Source organism: Sycon ciliatum, chromosome 2, assembly GCF_964019385.1.
Source record: "Sycon ciliatum chromosome 2, ocSycCili1.1, whole genome shotgun sequence".
Taxonomy (NCBI): domain Eukaryota; kingdom Metazoa; phylum Porifera; class Calcarea; order Leucosolenida; family Sycettidae; genus Sycon; species Sycon ciliatum.
Window position 1 is genome coordinate 36,034,232 of NC_088644.1, and position 21,245 is coordinate 36,055,476.

Consider the following 21,245-nt stretch of genomic DNA (forward strand, 5'->3'; position numbering starts at 1 on the left):
TTGCTGATGCATGCTCGTATCTCAATCATGGTCTTTGACCAACCCACTGTGCCTGCCTGCATGCTGTGTCTTTACCACCATAATTATAATTCAGAGATTAGAAGCGGTGAGGCCTCCTGCAGTTTCATACAGAATTCAACCATAATAATTATGCATAAGTATGCATAAGTACAGCTGCAGAGCACAGTAGTGTCTTCAACTTCATTTTCCTTTTAAGGAAAATGGTATAAAAAAAAATAAGCGAAGACTAGCCAAGCTTGCTTCGCGATGTCAACGCGAAAAGGCTGATGATGATGATGATGATAAAAAAAAATAATGATAATAGTATTAGACTCACATGCAGAGCCAAAGATGAATTTGTAAACAGGACCTAGGAACCACAAGTTGCGCTATGATCTTCCCCTCCTATATCATCATAAAACTTTCAACCAAGTTGAACGGCTGTTGGAGTGCGCATCCAAGATGTGCTAGAGCTGATAGCCAGTTAGTTGCAGAACGTCAGTACCATCAGTCAGTGCCATGCAATGATATCGCATGAGCTGATTGTTTTAAAAGTAACTGGTGGTGTTAGTGGACATTACAGCGTAACTTGTAGTTCCTTGGTCCTTTCCTTTACTATAAAATAAAAATAATGATTTCTTCCATTCCCTCGACTAGTGAGTACTAGTGAACACTAGTGAATTCTCGATGTTTTGTTTTTGCTTTGTTATTGCCAACATTGCAGATGGTCTCATTATATTATCTTGAGGGTCGACACTTGCTGATGCAGTGATGGATGAATCATTCTAAGATGATTAAGATGATGACGTGCTTGCTGACACGCAGAAGGAGCTCTGAGACAGCCAGCTAGTTTTTAAAGCGGGATCAAGTTAGCACAACCAGCCATTCTCCGGTTGGGCTGTATGGTACGCGTGACGAGTGAACACGGTGTTCTCCTCCTAGAAGGCTACGGCGATTTGTTTGTAGTTCGACGGATTAGTTGCCTGGATTCAAAACAAAGCACAGGAAAGGATAAAATGTATGACATGCCGTAGCTGAACTAGAAACCACAGGTTCCGCAAACATCAGCATAACTATTGCCATTGTTGCAGTGGACATGCTCTTGCAACACAGTAAAACCGCGAAGGAGAAGAATCCTGGTGTCAGCTAGCCTAAGGAGATTCAATTTTCAAAAGTCCCCTCCCAATCCCAACCACAAACCAGGGTTTGAATTTGTTTCAAGGTGGTGCAAAGGTGGTGTGGTCATTTAGAGCAAAAATCATTGCATTCCGTTAAGTTGCGAGGAGATAGGAAAGAGAAAGGAAACGAATATTATGGTTACGAGTCAAGAGTAACTGTTCACCACTGTAACTACATGACTTGTAGATACTATAATTATTATAATGATAGTCAAAAAGTGCAACAACTAGGGACTTAACTTAACTCGTCACCATCATTATGTTCTTTCCTTTCTCTGAATTTTATTATTGGCTCAACGTCCGATAAGAAAGAAATCATCGCGAACTAAGATCTGGCAGCTGACACTTTCTGAAAGCTGAGCGCTTCAACTGGTACGGACGGCTGAATCCTTCTAGATAGAGTACCCCACTGCCTTGGTTGTGAGGTGAGGTACAGGGTAAAGTCAAGTTACAGCGGAGGCAAGCTTGATTTGCACCGTGCAGGGAGCGGATTTGATCTCCAGCTGCACACAGGAAATAGGTAACTGCGCGCTGATGGCTATGTAGTATCCCTGAAAGCTAGTACTACTGTACAGCCCAGTCGTGCCCCAAGGAAACTCCGCCAAGCTCCACTGCTACTGGAACGGACCCTAAAACGTAAGTCGTGTCATAGACAATATCACCATTCAGATCAAGGATCCCATCACTCTGCGCCAACAAGTCGTACATGCTGATTGCCTCAAATGATTCATTCCCAGACCCCTACCACCCCCTGCCCCAGCCCAGTACCTCCCTGTTCTCCACCCGCCTGAGCCCGTTCAACCCGTTCCACCTGTTCCCCTGCTAATGCCACGACCCCTGTCGCTCCCCGTCCATACAACCTTCGAAACCGCCAGATGATCCGCGCGCCCAATTCTTTTGAGGGTCTGTACCTTCACGTGTATCTTCTACATCCCCAGACACGAGGACGTGTCTTTCCGGAGAGGAGGCGGATGTCGTATCCCTGAAAGTCACTATCACACAACCTCCTAGTTCCATTGTACTGTAGTTCATGAACCAGTACACAATGTACAGTGTGAGCGCTTCTCCCACGCCACCACTTAGCCTTAAGCGCATGCCCGGCACGGCATGATCGATAACACCCATTCATGCTGTACTCTGCATTACATTGATTCCTGTACTAGACTGCAGTCCTGCTTCATGCACCATTCCGCATCCCCGGCCCTCTTAATCACCAAGCATAAGATTCCCTCGCTCTATTCAGCTTCTCTTCTTTGAATAGCGGTGTTTCTCGGCATCCTTCCCGCCCAATAGAGCGCCCTACAAGTCACTTTCCTTTCACTACACAGTCTTCGATGTCATTTTTTCCTGTTGCCTAACTGCTCGCCACTTAGGTCCACCCCCCCCCCCCCCCCACACACACACAGTCACGTGACAGTGACTGTTTCTAGTCCTGCTGTTCTACTGCTTTCCTTGCCCTCACCCCCACCCAAGCTGCGCTCTCTGCCCTATAAAACCCCACGCTCTCTCTCAGTTCTTTGTGGAATTGTAAAGTAAAGAGTTGTGAAGCCTAAGCGCTTGTATTCCTCCCGCTAGTGCTGTCAGCTTGCATCACTTTCTGATGTTAGTCCGAAGTGCCTCAGACACGAGCAAGTTGGCAGACACTACAGCTACATGTCCCGTAGTCAGCAGCACACGTGCACCTGTTTTCCAGAATCTGAAAATCCTCCAAGTCCAAGGTGAGGAAGATCTTGTGCTGTTTGTGTTTGCTCTGGCTAGCCCAGCAAGACATGTTGACTATGGTGTCTCCCTCTCCAAGAGTCACGGGCACTTGACTTACGTGCCCTTCGTGAATGTTTTGACCGCACTGGAACGTCCGATGAATGCCAACTATTTCCTTCTCTTTACTCCTCCTGAGGTCCATCAAATGCTTCAGACTGTCAAACGACAACTCCATTGCAAGCAGAAACGAAGCCACAAATCCAACAACAACAGCAACGACGACCACGACCACGACGACGACCACGACCACGACCACGACAACAACAACAACAACAACAACAACAACAACAACAACAACAACAACAACAACAACAAAAACAACAACAAAAACAACAACAAAAACAACAAAGCAACAAAAACAACAAAAAAAGAAAAACAACAGCAACAACAACAGTTTACAGGAACAGCACCAGCACCAGCATCTGCTGCAGAAGCCGAAGTAACAGCAGCAGCAACAACAGTTTACAGGAACAGCACCAGCACCAGCATCTGCCGCAGAAGCCGAAGTAACAGCAGCAGCAACAACAGCAACAGCAGCAACAACAACAACAACAACAACAACAACAACAACAACAACAACAACAACAACAACAACAACAACAACAACAACAACAACAACAACAACAACAACAACAACAACAACAACAACTGCTGCTGCTGCTGTTGCTCCTGCGGTTGCCGGTGCTGGTGCTCTTTTAGCGACAAAATTATCCAATGGGGTTTGGGTGCAAGTCAAGAGAACATGAGATCAGCCTCATTGTGCAAAGAGCAGTAAAACAATGCGGACGAGCAGGCTTTTAAATCAGATGACCTTGGCGGAAATGTTGTATTGTATTGTATTGTATTTGTATTTATTTAAAAGGATTCTCCAAAAGCAAATGGATGCTTATCACGGAAGTCTCCCACATAAATATCGCAAGAAAAATGGGGAAATGGGGGAGAGGAGAGTGGAAGATGAAGCATGGGAAGAAGGGAAACAAGTACCTACAATATAAGTATCGAGGTATAAAAGCAGGAAAGAAATCGACGAGGGAAGAAATCACCTCTGCAGATAATAGCGGGACATTTAGATGAAAAAGAACCCAGCAAGGATTAACTTCAAGGAAAAAAAAATTTCTCAAACGGAAAAGTTCGGAATACCAGTCAGAGAATATCTATGCTGTGAGTAATGAGCCTTTAGAGCAATGCGAAAATTGACAGAGGACTGAACGCAGCGGATGTGTTCTGGAAGTTTGTTCCATTCCACAGATAAACTGAAGAGAGGGGATTTAAGGAAATGGGCGCCAGAACGAGGTAAAACTATAGAGGACGGGTGACGACAACTAAGGGATACATTGAATTTGAAACGAATTAGCAAAGACGGAAACTGGTAAAAGACATGATGAAAATACAGCAAGGACAGAATCTGACGACGCCACTTCAGGGATGACCAGTCACAAGTACGTTGTTGATTGGTCGTCTCGGAGATTTCGAGACGGACCTCGCTATGAAATACATTAACCCACATGCATGCACGCATACACACAATAAAACTTAAAACAAACAAAACATCAATATGCACATTTATCCAGACACGCTCTCACGCACACACACACACACGCATGTGCGTGCCAAACGTACAAAACGTGGACACATGTACACCAAGCAGATAGAATACAAGGAAGTGGGGTTTGCCATGGTTTTTTTTCTTTTAATTTTGTCTGATAAATATTTACGAGACTTTGCATCGAGCGACACCGTGGATAACATTGAGCCAAGAATTATGCAATAAACCAGAAGAGATATCTCTTCACAAGTAGGCAAATAAATGCGTAGGTGCCCGGCAACAGCAATCGGGCGAGTCACAGCAATGTATGTATTGCAACTTCAATGATACACATACACGGTTGACCACCCATGCCTCAAACCGGCGGGTCAACCACATGGTGGCCCGGCAACTTCCAATGGGAACACACCGATACAACAGACACAGTTGACCACCCATGCCTCAAACCAGCGGGTCAACCACATGGTGGCCCGGCAACTTCAAACGGGAACACACCGATACAACAGACACAGTTGACCACCCATGCCTCAAACCGGCGGGTCAACCACACAACAACATACAGGTGTCACAACACTGAGACAGTACAGCACAACACTGAGAGGCAAATGCATTTGACCCTCCCAAAAACCAGTGTTCACGACCAAGCATTTCTCACGGCATCGCTCATTAGCATAACTTCCTACAAGTAACCATGGCAAACCCCTAAGTGATGCCCACAGAGCCACACCAGCACAAGGACTGCACAACAAGCGGACGGCACAACACTGTACAACACTAAAAATGTACCTCACTTCTGTTCTCAACACCACATGGGCGTGGGCTGTTCCAGTCTTTGCTGCTAGCCATTGTACAGAGGGCATACCGGCTGCACGCCTGACATAGTGATCGGATGCTGCACTTCGCCAGCAGCCTGCACGGCATATGGCTGCTTCACAGACACTTGTACTCCGGTGAGCCATGAGTGTGGCCCCGCCAATGCGCACAGAATGGGAGCTCACCCGGTTGCAGTTGAGGATCTTAGTCGAGCAAACTCGGGAGAAGTAGCTGCCGTCGACGAACACAAACACTGGCCGTGAGCTGCCGGCAGTAGCGGTCAGGGACCGGAACTCGGCCATAGCCGGAACTGGGTACATCAGATTATGTGTGCGCAAATACCGGGCTTAAAGGTATGAGTCGCTCATGCGATCATTGCTGGAAGCAATCAGAGCGGCGAGTTCAGCGGAGGAGTTGGCACCAGGCATTGGTTGGCTGTGGAAGCCAGTTCTCGGAAGTGAGTAATCACAATAGGTTCATGCTGCATCTCAGCGGCCCATTGCCCCAAAAACGATTGTCCTTGATAGAAACTGCAGAAGCCAACATCAGAGGCATCCGTGAATAGCTCAAGGTCAGGGGACTTTGAACACGCGACATCGTAGAAGAAGGATTGGCCATTCCAGTTTGCGGCAAAGGAGCGCGACCATTCGATGTCCAAGTAAGCTTCTGTGTCGATGTTGACTAGTGACTGAGACAGAGTTGTCCAGATAAGATACAGGAGTTGACGGATGAAGGTCCTGCCAGGAGGAACCACCTTTGCGGCAAGGACAAGGTTCCGATCAGCGACAGCAGTTCCCGCGTTGTGTAGCCAGTGCGCGTGGACTACTCACTCAAAGCCGCTAGAAAGGCAAATAACTTCTGGTCAGGTAGCCGCATCACCTGCTTCACGCTGTCGACTTCTATGCCAAGTACCGTCACCACTGTTGCTGGGCCGACCACCTTGCTGAGGTTGTCGAAGACCTGCGGAACCGTTGCTTTCAGTTGAACTCATTCCATTGACCATCAAGCACACGAACATGATCACCTTGTTTAGTGCAGCGTACTGGTTCTTGTGCTGGCCTGCACAGCTATCAGGAATAGTTTTACCCAGAATGACTGGGTTGATGATTTCTCCCTGAGATAGGGTAATGCCACGTGCACAGCAGATGTGGTGCATAACGAACGCACAGTGGGCATAAAACCTTCATATCCACATCAAAGGCCACAAGCGTTTGACAACCACACCTGATACGTAGATGATCAACGATCGTCCCTGCACTCAACGTCGCTCCAGCAGCAGTAGTAGCATGTTGCAAACCACCATCGTACGTTGTCCATGTAAATGCCTCTGCTCCTTGTCTACTTCTTTGGCTAGATTTTTGACAGGTAATCACAGCCATTTCTGAGTTGGCGTCAACGCCCCTCGCCATGTCGAGGCCTAAATAACTGGTCCTCTGCTTGGAGTAGTTCTTGCTTGGCCTCATGAACTCCAGGAAATTCACTACTGCGACCATGAGCTACTCTATCTGCCCACGCAACAAATAAATATTTCAACCAAGCGAAAACACAACCTTGAGTCACTTTGACTAACTGGATGACAGAAATTGTTGACAAGGAAGTTGCTTTGCTGACACGAGGCAGGGCAAAGCGGCCACGCAAGATTTATTTTTTCATCCACCATTTTCGGAAAAAATATTTTTTATTCATGTGCCGCGTGACGAACCCGTGACAAAACACGTGCATGCGTGGGCTAACTTGGCTTTGCTGCTCAAAGCCGTCATATAACGCCCCGTGCGTGAATGGACCGGCAGTGTTCCATTCACGGAGAACAGGACTTTGAACAGCGAGTAAGGTCACAACGGTCCTCGGCAAGGCTGCACCAGTCAGTCATGTGCCACCCATGGAGATCATGTACAGTCAGTATCAGCTATAGAGTGACTGGGTGTAAGATATTATCAGAAGAAAAATGCGTTTTTGCCAGTCGAAACACCATTAAAACCAATGATCGTTGTAGCGATATATTGGACTTTACAACGGTATACCAACACAGATTTAATCTTATTGCCCTTAAACCTTGCGAGTATTCAATATAAGCTGCTAAGCCTTTGGCCAAACTACTGTGCCGATTCTTTTATCACAATCCCGCACACACATTTCCACTGAAATCAGGGACTAAGTACAAATGAGTATAGGGTCTCAGGGTTCTCGTCAAGTGACATAGTGGGGTGCTGCGCCCTCCTTCACTCTGTGACCGCCCTCCTTTCAAAATTTTGCTCCACCGTTCAGAGAGCTAGCGCTAACTTTATAAATGCATGATGAGTACACATCATGTTGTAGCACAGCTTTCTATGAGTCACTGCTTCCTATGGTCATCAGTTGCCTCTAACATACTCGATGGCATATTCCAGTGGTCGGTGAATGATACATAGAATGGCAGTAAATTGGTTCGTTGCCGTATATACTGGTGTCAGTGACAGTAGCAGCCAAAATGGCAGCACAAAGTGGCAGCAAACTCACAAAAATTGGGTCCGATGAGCCCTCCCCTCCCCCCCCCCCCCTTCAGTTTTGTTCTGGCTATAGTCCTGCCTCTACCCACAGCAATTAGTAGCATACCTTTCGTTATGATGTAGCTGAGATGTACATGCATGCCCATTCATGTTTCTTCGTCCACTTCCTCCACTTCCTCCACATCATTGTCATGACTCGGCATTTCAGGATCCAAATGCTGCACAAGGTCGCTCACCGCCTGTAAAACAGCAGCAGCTGATGATTCCTCTTCACTTGGTGACTGCGGTGCCATCGGCGGTAAGTGCTCCTCATTCTGGGCGGCCAGGTTACTGAGCACCACATCTGAGTAGTCCTCTGTCTCTGGATTGTTGTCAACGGATGTGTCTTGGCGTGATCGTGTGCGGCGCATCCACCTAACGTCCGTGTCTACCTGAACCTGTCGTTCAAGGTGCTGACTGTCTCGCTCAATGCGTCGGTGCTGCTCACGCTGCAACATCCGGGCCACGGCCAGGTGGTCGGCGGTGGTGCGAGATGCGTTACCCAGTACCACTTTGCGATAGGACGGCGGCTTGCCAAGGATCTCCTCCGGTTCCATCACGGGCTCCACACACGAGTGGTACGACGGCGGAACGCGAGACATAGCAACGTTGGCCATCACAGTGGAGGCTGATTCACGCCTTGTGTGAAGAGCGAGCAATAGCTGATGGTGATTGTAGAACTCACGCCGGCTGATCCAGCAACGGCCGTGGCACTGGAGAAAGGCCAGGAACAGAGTCACAAGTGCACCGAGAACAATGAGTGCAACAACTGCAAATGTTCCGTTCATATTTGTTGCATCCACTTTCAGCACGACGACACCTCCAATGCAGCCAATAAACAGCAGAAGGCCGCCGAGAATGCCACCTGGGGAGAAAACACGAATTAAAAGGATAAAAATAGAGTTGGGAGGCGCATAATAATTTCCAAACAAAGGCAAGTATTAGGTCGCAAGTATAATAATAATAATAATAATAGTTACAGTTCGCATGTCACTCATGGAAGGATCCATGGGCTTAACGCATCTGTCAACGAAATCCAGGCAGAAGAGCCGACAAAAGGCATCTCATTATTGTTGTTCGCAAGTATCCACACAAACAAACAAACACACACACATCCAGTCAAATAAGGCACTTGTCATAAAGTATCCGAACGTGTTCGGTCCCTTTTCATTAAGGATTGTACAGGGAATGGCTCAAGTTGGAAAGACTAAACTTATAATTACGGCGTGGAGAAAATGGGATGAAAACACTCAGCACAACACTTGTCACGAGTCACGACTCCAGCCTATACAATCCTTGATGAGAAGAGACCGACAACGTTCGGATACTTTATGACAAGGGCCTTATTTGACTGGATGTGTGTGTGTGTGTGTGTGTGTGTGTGTGTGTGTGTGTGTGTGTGTTTGCGTGGATACTTGCGAACTCAGTAATACTTACCTTCGTTTGAAAATAATATAAAATACTTGTAATAATAATGATAATAATCTTCACTGGTTTTGAGGGAATGATAATACAGTCAACTTCGCTTATAACGACACTCGGCGGGGCATCAGAAAAGTGTCCTTATTCGCGAAGTGTCGTTATACCCGAAGTCTCTTTATATGTGTTACAGTTGGATGGGACTTTGCTCTGGGCATGGAAATTCTGTCGTTATTCGCGAATTGTCGTTATATCCGCAGTCGTTCTCAGCGAAGTTGACTGTAATACGAGGGAAAGTTGAGAACAAGTTTCACTCTGGAGTTCACCGACTACATCAGATCTTGAAGCCAGATGTGCACAATTTGGCACAAACCTGGCAGGGAGTACTGAAACATTATGGATGGTTAATTGAAAGTATTTTTGTATTGTGTTGTATTGATTTATTTGAATTCGGTATCTCAACAGTACAATGTACAACTTGGGAACATCCGAATGACATAGATAGTAATCCATGTGTACTTTATGTGTGTGTGCCACGTGATATTCAGTGAGAGCCACGGACAGCAGCCGTTTTCTGATTCACGACATACAGTGCATGGAGGCTCACCCACGTTCCACCAGAACGCGAGTGAAAATCAGAATGGAGCGCATTGTGCAAGCTGTGAGGTGCTCAGCTGAAGAAGTTTTAGCACAACATTTCCTTTCGCTACGGTGCTGTTGTTTTGTTGGTGCATGAACAGTTTGCTTTTCAAAGCCATTCTTGTCATTCTTGATTCCGTGCCAGGGCTCACAGGGAGAGGGAAAGGTGGTAATACTTGGATTCAGATAAAATGGACGTGCTGAAAAATCAAAAAGCGCATGGTACCTAATGGTTCGTCTCGAAAGCCCTCTACTCCGAGGCACAACACATTTAGAGCCGGCCAACCCAAAATCGACACCAACACAAACCAAGCTCACTTCGATGTGCTTTCGTTTCTTCCCGAACCCTCACCCAAGGTGTTTGCATCGATGGTGGCCTTCAGGTGACGGCGCAGACGTTCCCCATGTCAGGCCTGGCGCTATCCCATGAATAACCTGAACCGTACAGTCAAAGAGAGCTGGCCACCAACGTTTATCCACATAGCAGTAGGGCTTTCAATGGCAGGATCGTAATGTGAAGCAATTCAGTAGAGTGTGCATGCTTGTATGCGACGTGTTTCGAGGGACTGCCTACAGGGCATGAGTGCGAGTTCGAATCTCACGTTGTGTTGTTGTGTTGTTATTTGTTATTGTTGTTGCTTTTGTTGTTGTTTTTGTTGACTTTGTTGACAGTGGAGTTCCAAAACAGGTTTAAGCCTGATAACAATGGTCCCACTGGTAAAAAGAGAAAAGAAGACGAGGAAGAACAAGTACTAGAAATGGAGAATAAAAAAGCAGACAAACCAAAAAAATGACACGAGCAGGGCAGCAGGGAAACGAAAGGACTCCTACTGGTGGTGAAAACATAAATGACACAAACATAGCAACAGGGAAGAGAAGAGAAGAAAAGAGAAGCACAGAGAAGAGAAGAGAGGAGGTGAAGCAGATGGGTACTAGTTGAGGGACCTATGACACTTGTTGAAGGGTGGCTGTATTGATTTGCTACAGGCAAGCCTTGCTTGATGTTCTGCATGTATCACGATGACAGCATGTCACAAGGTCTGTTGTCCACACAGTGTGCCCTCCGTCTTGTGATATGCTGTTATCGCAATACACGATTGTATTGATCTCCAGAATCGACTTTCCTCTTTTCCCAACTCATCAGTGTAGTACTACGGAACTAAGAATCACAATGAATGAAACTAGTGCTTTACAGAATCTTTTTTGTAGTTATATTTCACTTGTAACAAGACTTACGTGTCAGGTATTTCACTTTTTCCAGTGCAGGTGGAATCATGATAATTCGAATATGGCTTAATTCGAACATACCGTTGAATTAGAAAAGTTTTTCTCAGGATTGAATTTATTAATACGATTCCCACATAACAATGTTTGATCATTCAAACCTCCAACTGGGCATATCCGCTTAGTAGTATGGACGTATGGACAAGGATGGTTCTGGCACAAAATTGATCTCGTAGGACACTCCCCAAGTGCTTTTTAGGTGCCCTCCCCCTTCCTCCTTCTAAAGTGCAACCTCCAGTCCATAAAAAAGGTCAGGATGTTCCCACTCCAGAGCAATGAAGAATAGTTTCTGCCCACTTACACAGCTGCCAGGAGCTATAGAGATAAGAAAGGACTGACATGTTCATCAGAACACTTTTGAAGCTCCAAACAGAGCCAACATAACGTTACCAGTTGCTAGAATCACTCCCAGCTTAAGCTTGATCTAACCCTTGTGCGCTGTTGTGTGTGGGGGGGGGGGGAGGGAGGGAGAGGGGGTGGTGCCAATTAGAATGTATGGATAAGTTTTTTCTTGACACATCTGGGGGGGGGGGGGGTCGAGTTATCAGGATTCCACCTGTAATTTGGGTGTCATCGATTGGCGAATGTGGATTGAATGCGAGCAGGCGGTGTGGTGCAAGCAACGATGGCCCAATCGAACAAAACAAGGTTGTAGTACGCAGAATGTACGCATATCGTACACAGATTCAGTGAAAGCTGTCCAAGAACGCCAAAGTCCATTTCCACTGCCGGTGTGTAGGCCGGTGTGGTCGGATTCCACTCCAAGTACACCTACTCTGGATTCGATCGGATTCGGCCAAACGTTCACGCTTACTCAGAGCCCACTTGCTTGGGATTTGCCCAATCGGTCATGCCCTAAACCTTAGTTTCATTCATTATGATCCTTAGTTCCGTAATATTCCATTCCTCATCGGAACGAGGAAACGATTCTGGAAATCAATAAATCTACCTTTTGAAAAAGTGTCATGTTGCGTGGTGATGTCTGTAGATTTAATACTTTTCATAACTTCATTTTACAATTAGATATTAGATTAGATTACAATTAGATAATTTTAATGAAAACTAGTGTCTCCTCGCAGATTTGAACAGGTGACTTAGATGTGGCAGACAACTCTGGCTTTAAAGGTATTTATCATAATTATGAACATCGGCTTCCTTCAGGTGAAAAATGCTAGTTGCTCGTACACAGTGAAAAAGTATTGTAATCCAAGCCATACAGTTTACACAGCAGTTACATCTTTCCACCTAAAATGTTGTGCCACACCGTATGAGGGTGATCTGATCAACAAAATCGGATCGTCATAGGTGAAGCACTGACCTGCTGGAAGTTGTGCCCTCTGGAGTATCCGATTGACATCAGGTTGAGCTTGCTGACAAATCTCTTGAAATGGGGCAATGTCCAGCATTATCGATGCACGCTGAAGAGTTGCAAGGAGCATTTATCAACTCTCAGGCTCCCGCGCCGTAATAATTATTCTGGAAATTGGTTCCTTAGGGAATCCGGTCAGATCTGTTAGCAAAGGAGAAAGTAAGATCCTTTTTCATCAGACGTGACTGGAGGTTATCTGCATGAGGGTAGACGAAAAATGGCAGAATTATAATATTAGTACAATGGAACTCGGGTAAGACGTACCCTCTTGGTGAGTGGAGAAACGTATGTAGAATCCCAGCTACTTCTTATCCAAAGTTGACTCCGGCGGCCCCACTTATATGATACCCGATTGTGTAGTATGTCAAAATCCTAGAAATATTTTCTGTAACCTGGTAACTCAGAGATGTAGTGTGTAGTGCCACCGAAACAGGCCTACCTCAGTCGATGCGCCAAGGCGCTGATGAGGCCAATTTTATTTGCAACCGCGGGGAAAAAAAATGAGGTGAAAACGACGACGCCGACCCAATTGTTTTCTTGGTATTTTGTGAACCATCATGGACTATATCAGCTTTTCGTGGATGAAGTAGCTGTTGTAAACTAGTTTACTGGCACGTGCCCACTCTCTTCTTAGTATTATGCCTTCCCCTGAGACTAGCTGTGTTGATTTGGGATCCATCAGGAGAGGTTACCTCGACGTCGTCCTTTTTCGTATTTCGTGCACGCTCAACTTCTCGGGTGTGCAGAGGTGGACATCGGTCACGGACACCAGTTTCTACCATTGTAAGTTGTTGGTTATTCTCTTGGGTTCTACCAGTGTGAAATTAGATGTGATCGGACTATGCAACAAGGTGCGGCCCGAAATTCCATTGAGCAGTACAATAATCTGAAAAAAGTAACATTAGCACAAATTTTGTGCTTGCATCGAGGTGAACGCTCAGAGCTTTGTTTTCTCGTTTTCCTCCTTGTGCGTATGTGTGAACCCTAGGGCTATCGTGTCACGGCAGATTTGGGACTAAGCCGAACTATTAGTACCAAAAATGAAGCTCCTTGGTATATTTTGTCCACCAGTATGTCGATATGTTTGGCAATCTATTGATCTCTGCATTAATACATACATGAACACACCGACCACAAAGTCTCATGAAAAGTTGGTTAAAGCTGGTTATAAAATATTATTGACACTTACAGTCATTCCATAGTTGCACAGAACCGTGACGATCATGGCTCCATGTGCTCTTCTTCAATCTCTGCAGGAGTGGTGGTGTCGACGAGCGCGGGTTGGGGTGTGTGCTCATCTAGTGGTTCGCCATGCTGCACGGTACCATCATTGGCGTCTTCATCAGCATCGTCATCTGAGTCTTCATCAGCAGCACTGCAATTTTCCTCAGACTCGGGGTTGAAATGGTGAATATTGCCGTCCTCACTGACGACATTGCTGACAACATTCTTGCAGCCAGTACGTTTGCAACCAGGACCACAGCGACCAGACCTGTAGCACTTGCAGCGCCTGGTGACACAGCCAGACTTACAGCTGCACCCACGAGTAAGCAGCATCACTCGTGACCTAACTGCAGCCATGTGCTCTTCTGTGTCCCAGACGACACTGACAGCGTTGCCGTCTGTCCTCCAACCATACTTATTGGGATCCAGAACATTGACTTGCTCCTGGGTGGCCTGCGCCCACATGTTTGCCACCCAGCACACTCTCTGCCAGTGCAGACGCAGGGCGCTCCAAGATGGAGGGCAGTCCTCTTCTGGCTCCACTCTGTTCCATACCACCTTTCGTATGTCACTGAGCCATGTAGTGTGGTGTTCTTCGGCGGTTGCTCCTTGTTGCCGACTCAGCAGTGACCGAGGGCCATTGTCCTCAAATCCTGCTGTGTGTTTCTGGTGGTATGCACAACCAATCAGGCGGACGAATGCCAGGAAGCCATGCTCATTCTCAGTGTCGTACACAGCATTCCTGGCACCCCGTCATCACTACTTCCTCCGGTGATGAATGCTGCATTCTTCACCAGGGTGTGCATGAAGAACGTCTTGCCGATGCAGCGGAAGAATGATACATAATCACACCCTGTGGCTATGAACGCGACCTGCAGGGTGCGGCATTTCTTGTTAGCCGGCACACACTGCAGGTCAGGATCAGCCATGAAGCTACTCTGAAGGGCGTTCAGAGAGATGTAGCTTCGCTCCCGGCTATCTGGCATGTCCAGCTGCACGAAAACTGACTGGCTGCACACAAGGGGCAGGCCGATGTGGAACGTGTCGGTGTCCGGACTGTACACCATTGCGTGCTGATGTTGCAGTGTATGCCTCCAAACCCTGGAGTCACCTTCATCGGCATTGCTGCCATAAGGAAACTCAAACAGCTCTGCCCTGCCAGCAATTATACCAAGGGCCTTGCCTGCCAGGTTTTCGGAGAACCCACCAGAGGTGACGAATTGCTGCTCGTGACATTTGAAGGTCCTGCGAACAAGTCGCAGACTCGCCATGCTGATGAACTCCACAAGGCGTCGCTTGCATGGTCGGCACGATAGGAAGCGCTTCCAATTCTTGGGAACTGGATCCTGGTCACAAATTGGCATGTTCCTGTGCGAAATCCTCGTGCTGGGTGCTGCTGTCTCGCACCTGGCGAAGGATGCTCTTTGGGCTTACGATGTCAACGCTGCTGTCTTCGAATACAATGTGAACACTGGTGGCATTCTTTTCGAATGGTCCTTTCACCCAGCGGCTGAATAGAAAGTTGGCGTATGCTTCGAACGTTGTGTGCGATGACAGAGGTGACGTGTTCAGCCAGAACATGCTGTCGTAGATGACTGGATGTGGAGAGGTTGCGAAGGTTGCAGGTAAGCGATTGACAATTATGCTCTGCTGTTGGTAATGATCAGCATACCACTTAGTCACCATTGACTTTGTTCCGCGTCAAGGTGTGACATCAGGGAGGTTTCGCTCTACGGAATTACGTATGAAAATAACGTATGAACTGCACGGAATTTTCATACGTGAAAATCAGAGCTGTTGGGTTTCGCTCTACGTGATTTCTCCACGACTGCTCAACATGCGTTGTTGCTTTGGAGACGCGTTGGCTGCATGCGCCCACCGTATGCACCATGAACCGAAACCGCGTTTTCCATGATATTTTGCACGTGGTGTACGGTGTGTGTACCTTGTGTTTCGCGCGGCTTGAATGTTGCCATGGACAATTGCGGAAAATGCGAACATATATTTCAAAAAGTCCTACGGAGGACCCAACGTAGGAAAGAGCTTTCCTACGGAAATCCGTAGAGAGATTTACGTATGAAAGTTGCCCTCGCTCCCCGGCGCGTACGACATGCGGATTTTCATACGTAATTACGTAGAGCGAAACCTCCCTATCATCATCAGTTGGAGCCTACAGTCCATTCATAAAAAGATGATATCCTAGCTTTTGGCCATAAATGGGTCAAATTTTGAGTTTTCACAATTTTTTCGGCAATCCCAATGGAATCCTCTCCAAATATTATTCTGAAGTCTATTTCTCCAAAAAGGAAGCCATAACAAGAATAGGATATCGGCCAGGTTTTGCCCCCAAAGCACTGAATCGGGGGAAAAACCATGAAAATCCAGGCCGTTCACACCACCTACAGAACAGTACATTGTGCGGTTCGAACCCCAATTGATGTACCTTTTTCTGGATCCTGTTTCAAGTTTCAAGTCTCGCGGCACTGCACCGTGTACCACAACATCACGAAAAATCACCAAAATACGGGAGCTCGCCAGATCCAGCGCTCATCTTTTTCTGAATGGACTGTAGGTCGTTTTATATGCAAGTCTGTGAACAGTTGAGTCACAGTCGTACATTGGTATGCTGTGCTGGGTGAATCCTAGCCCGTTCGTTCTTGGTCGCTTCGTTCTTGGGCGCTTCGTTCTTTGGCGCCCGACAGTACAGCTACGGGTACCGTTTACACCCAGGTAACCACACGGTGATGCCAATGTGGAAGGAGAAGCAAGTGAGGCTAGGTTTGCACAGCACTTTCACATGCTACGCCACAGATGTGGAAGGGGATGCATATGGGGTAAGGCTCAGGCTGTGTTCACAACTGGCGCGTGGACGCGGTATGCGTGCGCTTCATGCGTGCCAAACGCTCGTGTAGGCTTTCACAAAACAGCAATTCGAGTCGCATTTTTAGGGTGTGCGACATCTTCGAGTACATGTGTACAATTGTTTCCGGCACTTCGGCGGTCAGAGCAGTGACAACTTGATATATCGCTAGCGGCGCCAACTACATTGTGAAACAACCAATAGTATCAGACAACAGTGGGGACCACAGTACTACAATATCAAAACAGTGACAACGTTTGCACATACTTTCGCACTTACGAATTTTTATTTCGGTGCGTTTCAATGCACATGACGCTCGAAAAGCCAGAAAAATACGCACGAGCACGTGGTTTCATGCGTACACACACCAGTCCTGAACACAGCTTTACGCCTCACTTCCACACGGCAGGACAAATGTTGAAATAGGCTGGCCGCTAACGGGCAGCGCTTACGCCTGCATGATAGAACGTGTGCGGGCATGGAGAGTACACGAATTACCTTACAGTGTTGAGTGCAGAAAGGGTGCTCCTCATACAGGGCATTATCCGCCACTGACATACTGAAAAGCAGCGCAACAACATCGTTTATTTATGCTAAAGATCACTCCTTCAAATAATTAATTTCCTGTGATACATTCTGTCCGTCCCTGAAGGACGTTTAGGGCATACAGCACTGCCAGTCGCCAAAGAACTAGGGGGCCGGGGTGAGCCTCCTAGCCTAGACCCTTCTTATTTTCATGCATCACTGCCTATAAAACAGACAGGTTGCAGGCTATCCAAGAGCTTAGTGCGTGAAACTCGGAGTAAAAACACTTTCTCTGTCCTCTTATTGTTTGTATTACTGCCTCTGTACAGTAGAGTCCCTGTGTATATTATATTGGTATGCTGGGCTTGGTAAACTTCTAGCCTCGTCGTTCTTCAGCGCCAGACAGTACTGTATGAACCCAGGCATAATGATAATTATCTGCCCCATCCTGAGTAGAGCAATGCTGGAAATAAAGAGCCATTACCGCATTAGTAGCTTCTCATAAAAGAAAGTTGTTCACTTACATACGTAGCCAAATTTCTCCGTGTAGCACGTGTTGGGGAAATGCGCTGGAATTACCCAGGGCACACGGTCATTGTTGTCCAAAACGTTGCGTGATTCTGCCTCCATATTTTCCAGGCGAGCATTCTGAGATGCGCGTCTGCAGCCAGACCAGACTCGGTGCATGGCAATCTGCAGGCTGGGCGATCGGTTTTCCGCGTTATTCGTTGAGCTGCTATCCGCACCTCCATTCTCGTCGCCGGATGCTGCCCTTGCTGGAGCCCCATGCTCAATCGATAGGACATCCCGATCGGGATACCTAGGACTCCGCACTGCACCAACGTTACCGATATCACCTGTTCCTGTGGCCTCTTGCACCGTTGGTGAGTTACTGACGGCAGCGGGCGATGGCGATGGTGAATGATCTTCAACTGCAGATACACTCCGCTGATCGTCTGTGCCTTCCATATCCGCCATGTTTTAGACGTCTTTCTTCCGTCGCCGATCGGGGCGCGGTTATTTTTTCCACCTGCAATAACGGAAGCATCACAAGAGATGATCAATCGTTGGAACTCACATTCACAACCCGGCGCACACCCTTGCTCTGCGGTTCACTCCGCTTCGCGGACGCGTGTCAAATTATTTTCTCCCCGCACTGTAGTAGAAAAATCTGATTCTTTACTCACCTGGATAGGTCGCTTGGTTGTGGATTTCTCCCTGTCTAGGTGACACCGTATTGTCTTATAACAAGCATCTGCATAAACTCTACTTCGATCAAACTCATAGAACGTTCAGGTTCTAGTGCTGGGCCTCTTTTTCAATGACAGTTCAGCGAGGGAATAGAAAACACATGCAACAGAACGAAGAAACAAGTTTGGACTTCACGGCCCTGAGAATTTCAAAGTAATAGGAATTAGAGGCCACATGCGGCAGAAGCTCATAATAATTGTTACCGGAGTCCACACCACTTACAGTACAGTCATAGCATTCACAGGTACAACTACAACTAAAAGACATCCTAGATGCAGGACGCTTCTCGTTCGCGCAGAGCTCACTTCTGAAGCAGAGCGCCGACAGTCGTTTTATAAAGACTAAGTCGTCTTCTCTGCCGGGCACTCCGCTTTTACTCGCTACAGACTGAGTACAGTCAGGTAGTACAGTGGACATGTACATGTACGTCCCCGGGCCCCACCAAGGCACCAGGGAAAGCCACCCACAGGTTTTGACCTGCCATGATGGGTTCACGCGTATACCCTTTCGTAGTAATCAGACAAAAGGAACAGCTTAGTATACAGAATGATGAGTAACATGTTATTTCTTCTAGACCATGCGCGGGACGCGGGTCCGGGTGCGAACTGGACCTTGCGCCATACTTGCTCTATGCTTATGACGTTAGGTCATCCTCGAAAGGAGCTCGCTGAGCTGATGCTGAATCTTTCGGCATTGCAACCCTCTACTACTGTTACGTGTTAGTACTACCAGTATTTGCTGCTTGTACTCTTGCTGTGTATCTTCTTAGATACCAAGCTGCGAGGCCTATCGTCAGTATAATTATTGCTGAACACAGCCACTGGCCTTGGCGTCGAACGCTGGCGGCCAGCGGGTCCATCCCAAGCCAGACAGTAGGCCGAGGGCTAGTACTCGATCGATCCTCGCATGATTATAATAATTGTTTGTCTGTTTGGCGTCGCATCGTTCTTACAATAATAATTATGTGTTGAATACCTCAACTCTCGCCATCCGCATAATTATACGATTCACAGCGGAATACACGTCATGCTCTTCCAATTCTCACACGATCAGTTATTTGGACCTGCCCATATCGTGCTCTAGTGGCAAGCTGGATTGAGAGCTGTTTGTCAAGCCGTCTCATAGTGGCGAACACTTGTCGTCCTTGCCGTTGGACACCAAAATCACCGTAGCGACCAACCTGTCCAGCAGAACAATTGCCAACTCAACAACAGTCAGATGGACGTCAACGAAGCATCACCAAGATAACAACGTTACTCCAGAACAACCACTATCCCACTGGCACTGCGATCATCCAATCGGCCATACAAAGACACCAAGGACATCACATCACAGCGGAGTAGTCATTATCTTAGTCAAGCGCAGCCGGAGAAAGAGAAAAAGAAATACACATCCATCATCAAGGTGCCATGCATCAACGAGAGGCTCGCTAGCAATGTCCAAAAAACCGTCAGACTCTTTCAGTAAAGACATACGTGTTGTTTAAAACTTGTTTTCGCGTCCGGACGTTTTTTTGCGTGATATGTCGGTGTCGTCGTCACTCAGCCGGCCCATTTGCCCAAGAACGGTGGACCTACAGCGGCAGAAGAAGAAGATGGGAAGGGGAAGGCCGGCTGCGTGTCGTGGACGTGATGCTGGCCTTCAACGGAATACAGTCATGTCCATGTACATGTATGTCTAAGGATGTTGTGTGTATTCGCTGAAGGGTGCTGTCTGTGGTGAAGAGTATGTCGGTGAGACTGAGCAGACGGTGAGAAAGCGCAGCGAGGAGCACCACGCGCAGGCACGCCACACAGGGAAAGTCTTGGGGTGAACATTATGGGAAGAAACGCCAAATTTTCCCAGTCACCTTTGCCATTCTCCCAAGCCTCGATTCTTGCCCAGAGGCAGAGATCCTACGTAGACCGCCGAATCATGGAGGCCCTCTTCATGCGAAAGAGGAAACCGGCGGTGAGTATGGACAAGGGCTGGCGTTTGTTGGGCGATGTTTAGGTGCTAATAGGCATTATTTGTCACTGATATGTTCAGTTTGTGCTTTTTGTAATAGAACATACGCTTACTTTTGTTGGGGATGGTGTGAGGCTACTGCTTTGTTTTGGGGATTGCGATGTTCTAGCCTGCTTCGTGTGTTTTTTACTGCTTTTGTTGCTGCTTCTGCTGCTGTTACTGCTGTTTTTGTTCCCGCTATCCTTTGCTGCCCTTTGGTGCCATATGTCTCATCGTTTTTTGTCAGATATAACATAGTCGTTGTTCTGGACTTTTTATTCCTGAAGATGTATTGGAAGGATTTGTAGCCGAGAGACCGTTTTTGAGTAGTGGTGTACAACTGTGTTGTCTGTACCGTGACGTAGTAATTTCAAGGACAAGAGGTAGATCTGGATTGGGGCCGTTTGTCACACTATACTGTTATAGAGTGTGCTTTGCTTAGGCTTTAGTTTCAGCATTGGGTCGCCTTGTCGCCCCAGTACATGTATTACCTTTTCAGGATTCAGCAAACGCCGACACGGAATAACTCAATCTAGGCTACTATTCTAGGATTTCCGATAGCCCTTGGCGGATTATGCTCGGTAAATTGATGAATTATGCTTTCCATTATGCCTTTCCATTATGCGTATTCAACTCAAATTCGTGTTCCGTCAGCGTCAGTGTCAGCAAGTAGTACAATTTGTTCCCAAAATAACTTCGGGACAGTCTGTTCATGGTTTTCATTTGTATTTGACTCGTTCTCTACACTTGCGATAATTTAGCGGCAATTCTAATGTTGTAGCGTTGTTCTCTTGTAATTTAGTGGAACCTGTATTGAGTAACTGAGTTTTATGTTTCGTTACATTGTCGACAAATCTCCTGTGTA

General features: G+C 47.0%; 1 protein-coding gene across 1 annotated transcript; it reads right to left on the reverse strand.

The window, feature by feature from the left end:
* Window positions 1-190: 190 nt before the first annotated feature.
* LOC135809860 (uncharacterized) lies at window positions 191-18,755 on the reverse strand. The gene is made up of 4 exons (XM_065323300.1): window positions 18,331-18,755; window positions 17,668-18,173; window positions 7,891-8,688; window positions 191-983 (listed from the first exon to the last, which is right to left on the reverse strand). The coding sequence occupies exons 2-3, from the start codon at window positions 18,119-18,121 to the stop codon at window positions 7,931-7,933; spliced, it is 1,212 nt and encodes a 403-aa protein (XP_065179372.1). The 5' UTR covers window positions 18,122-18,173; window positions 18,331-18,755; the 3' UTR covers window positions 191-983; window positions 7,891-7,930.
* Between the last annotated feature and the right edge of the window lie 2,490 nt (window positions 18,756-21,245).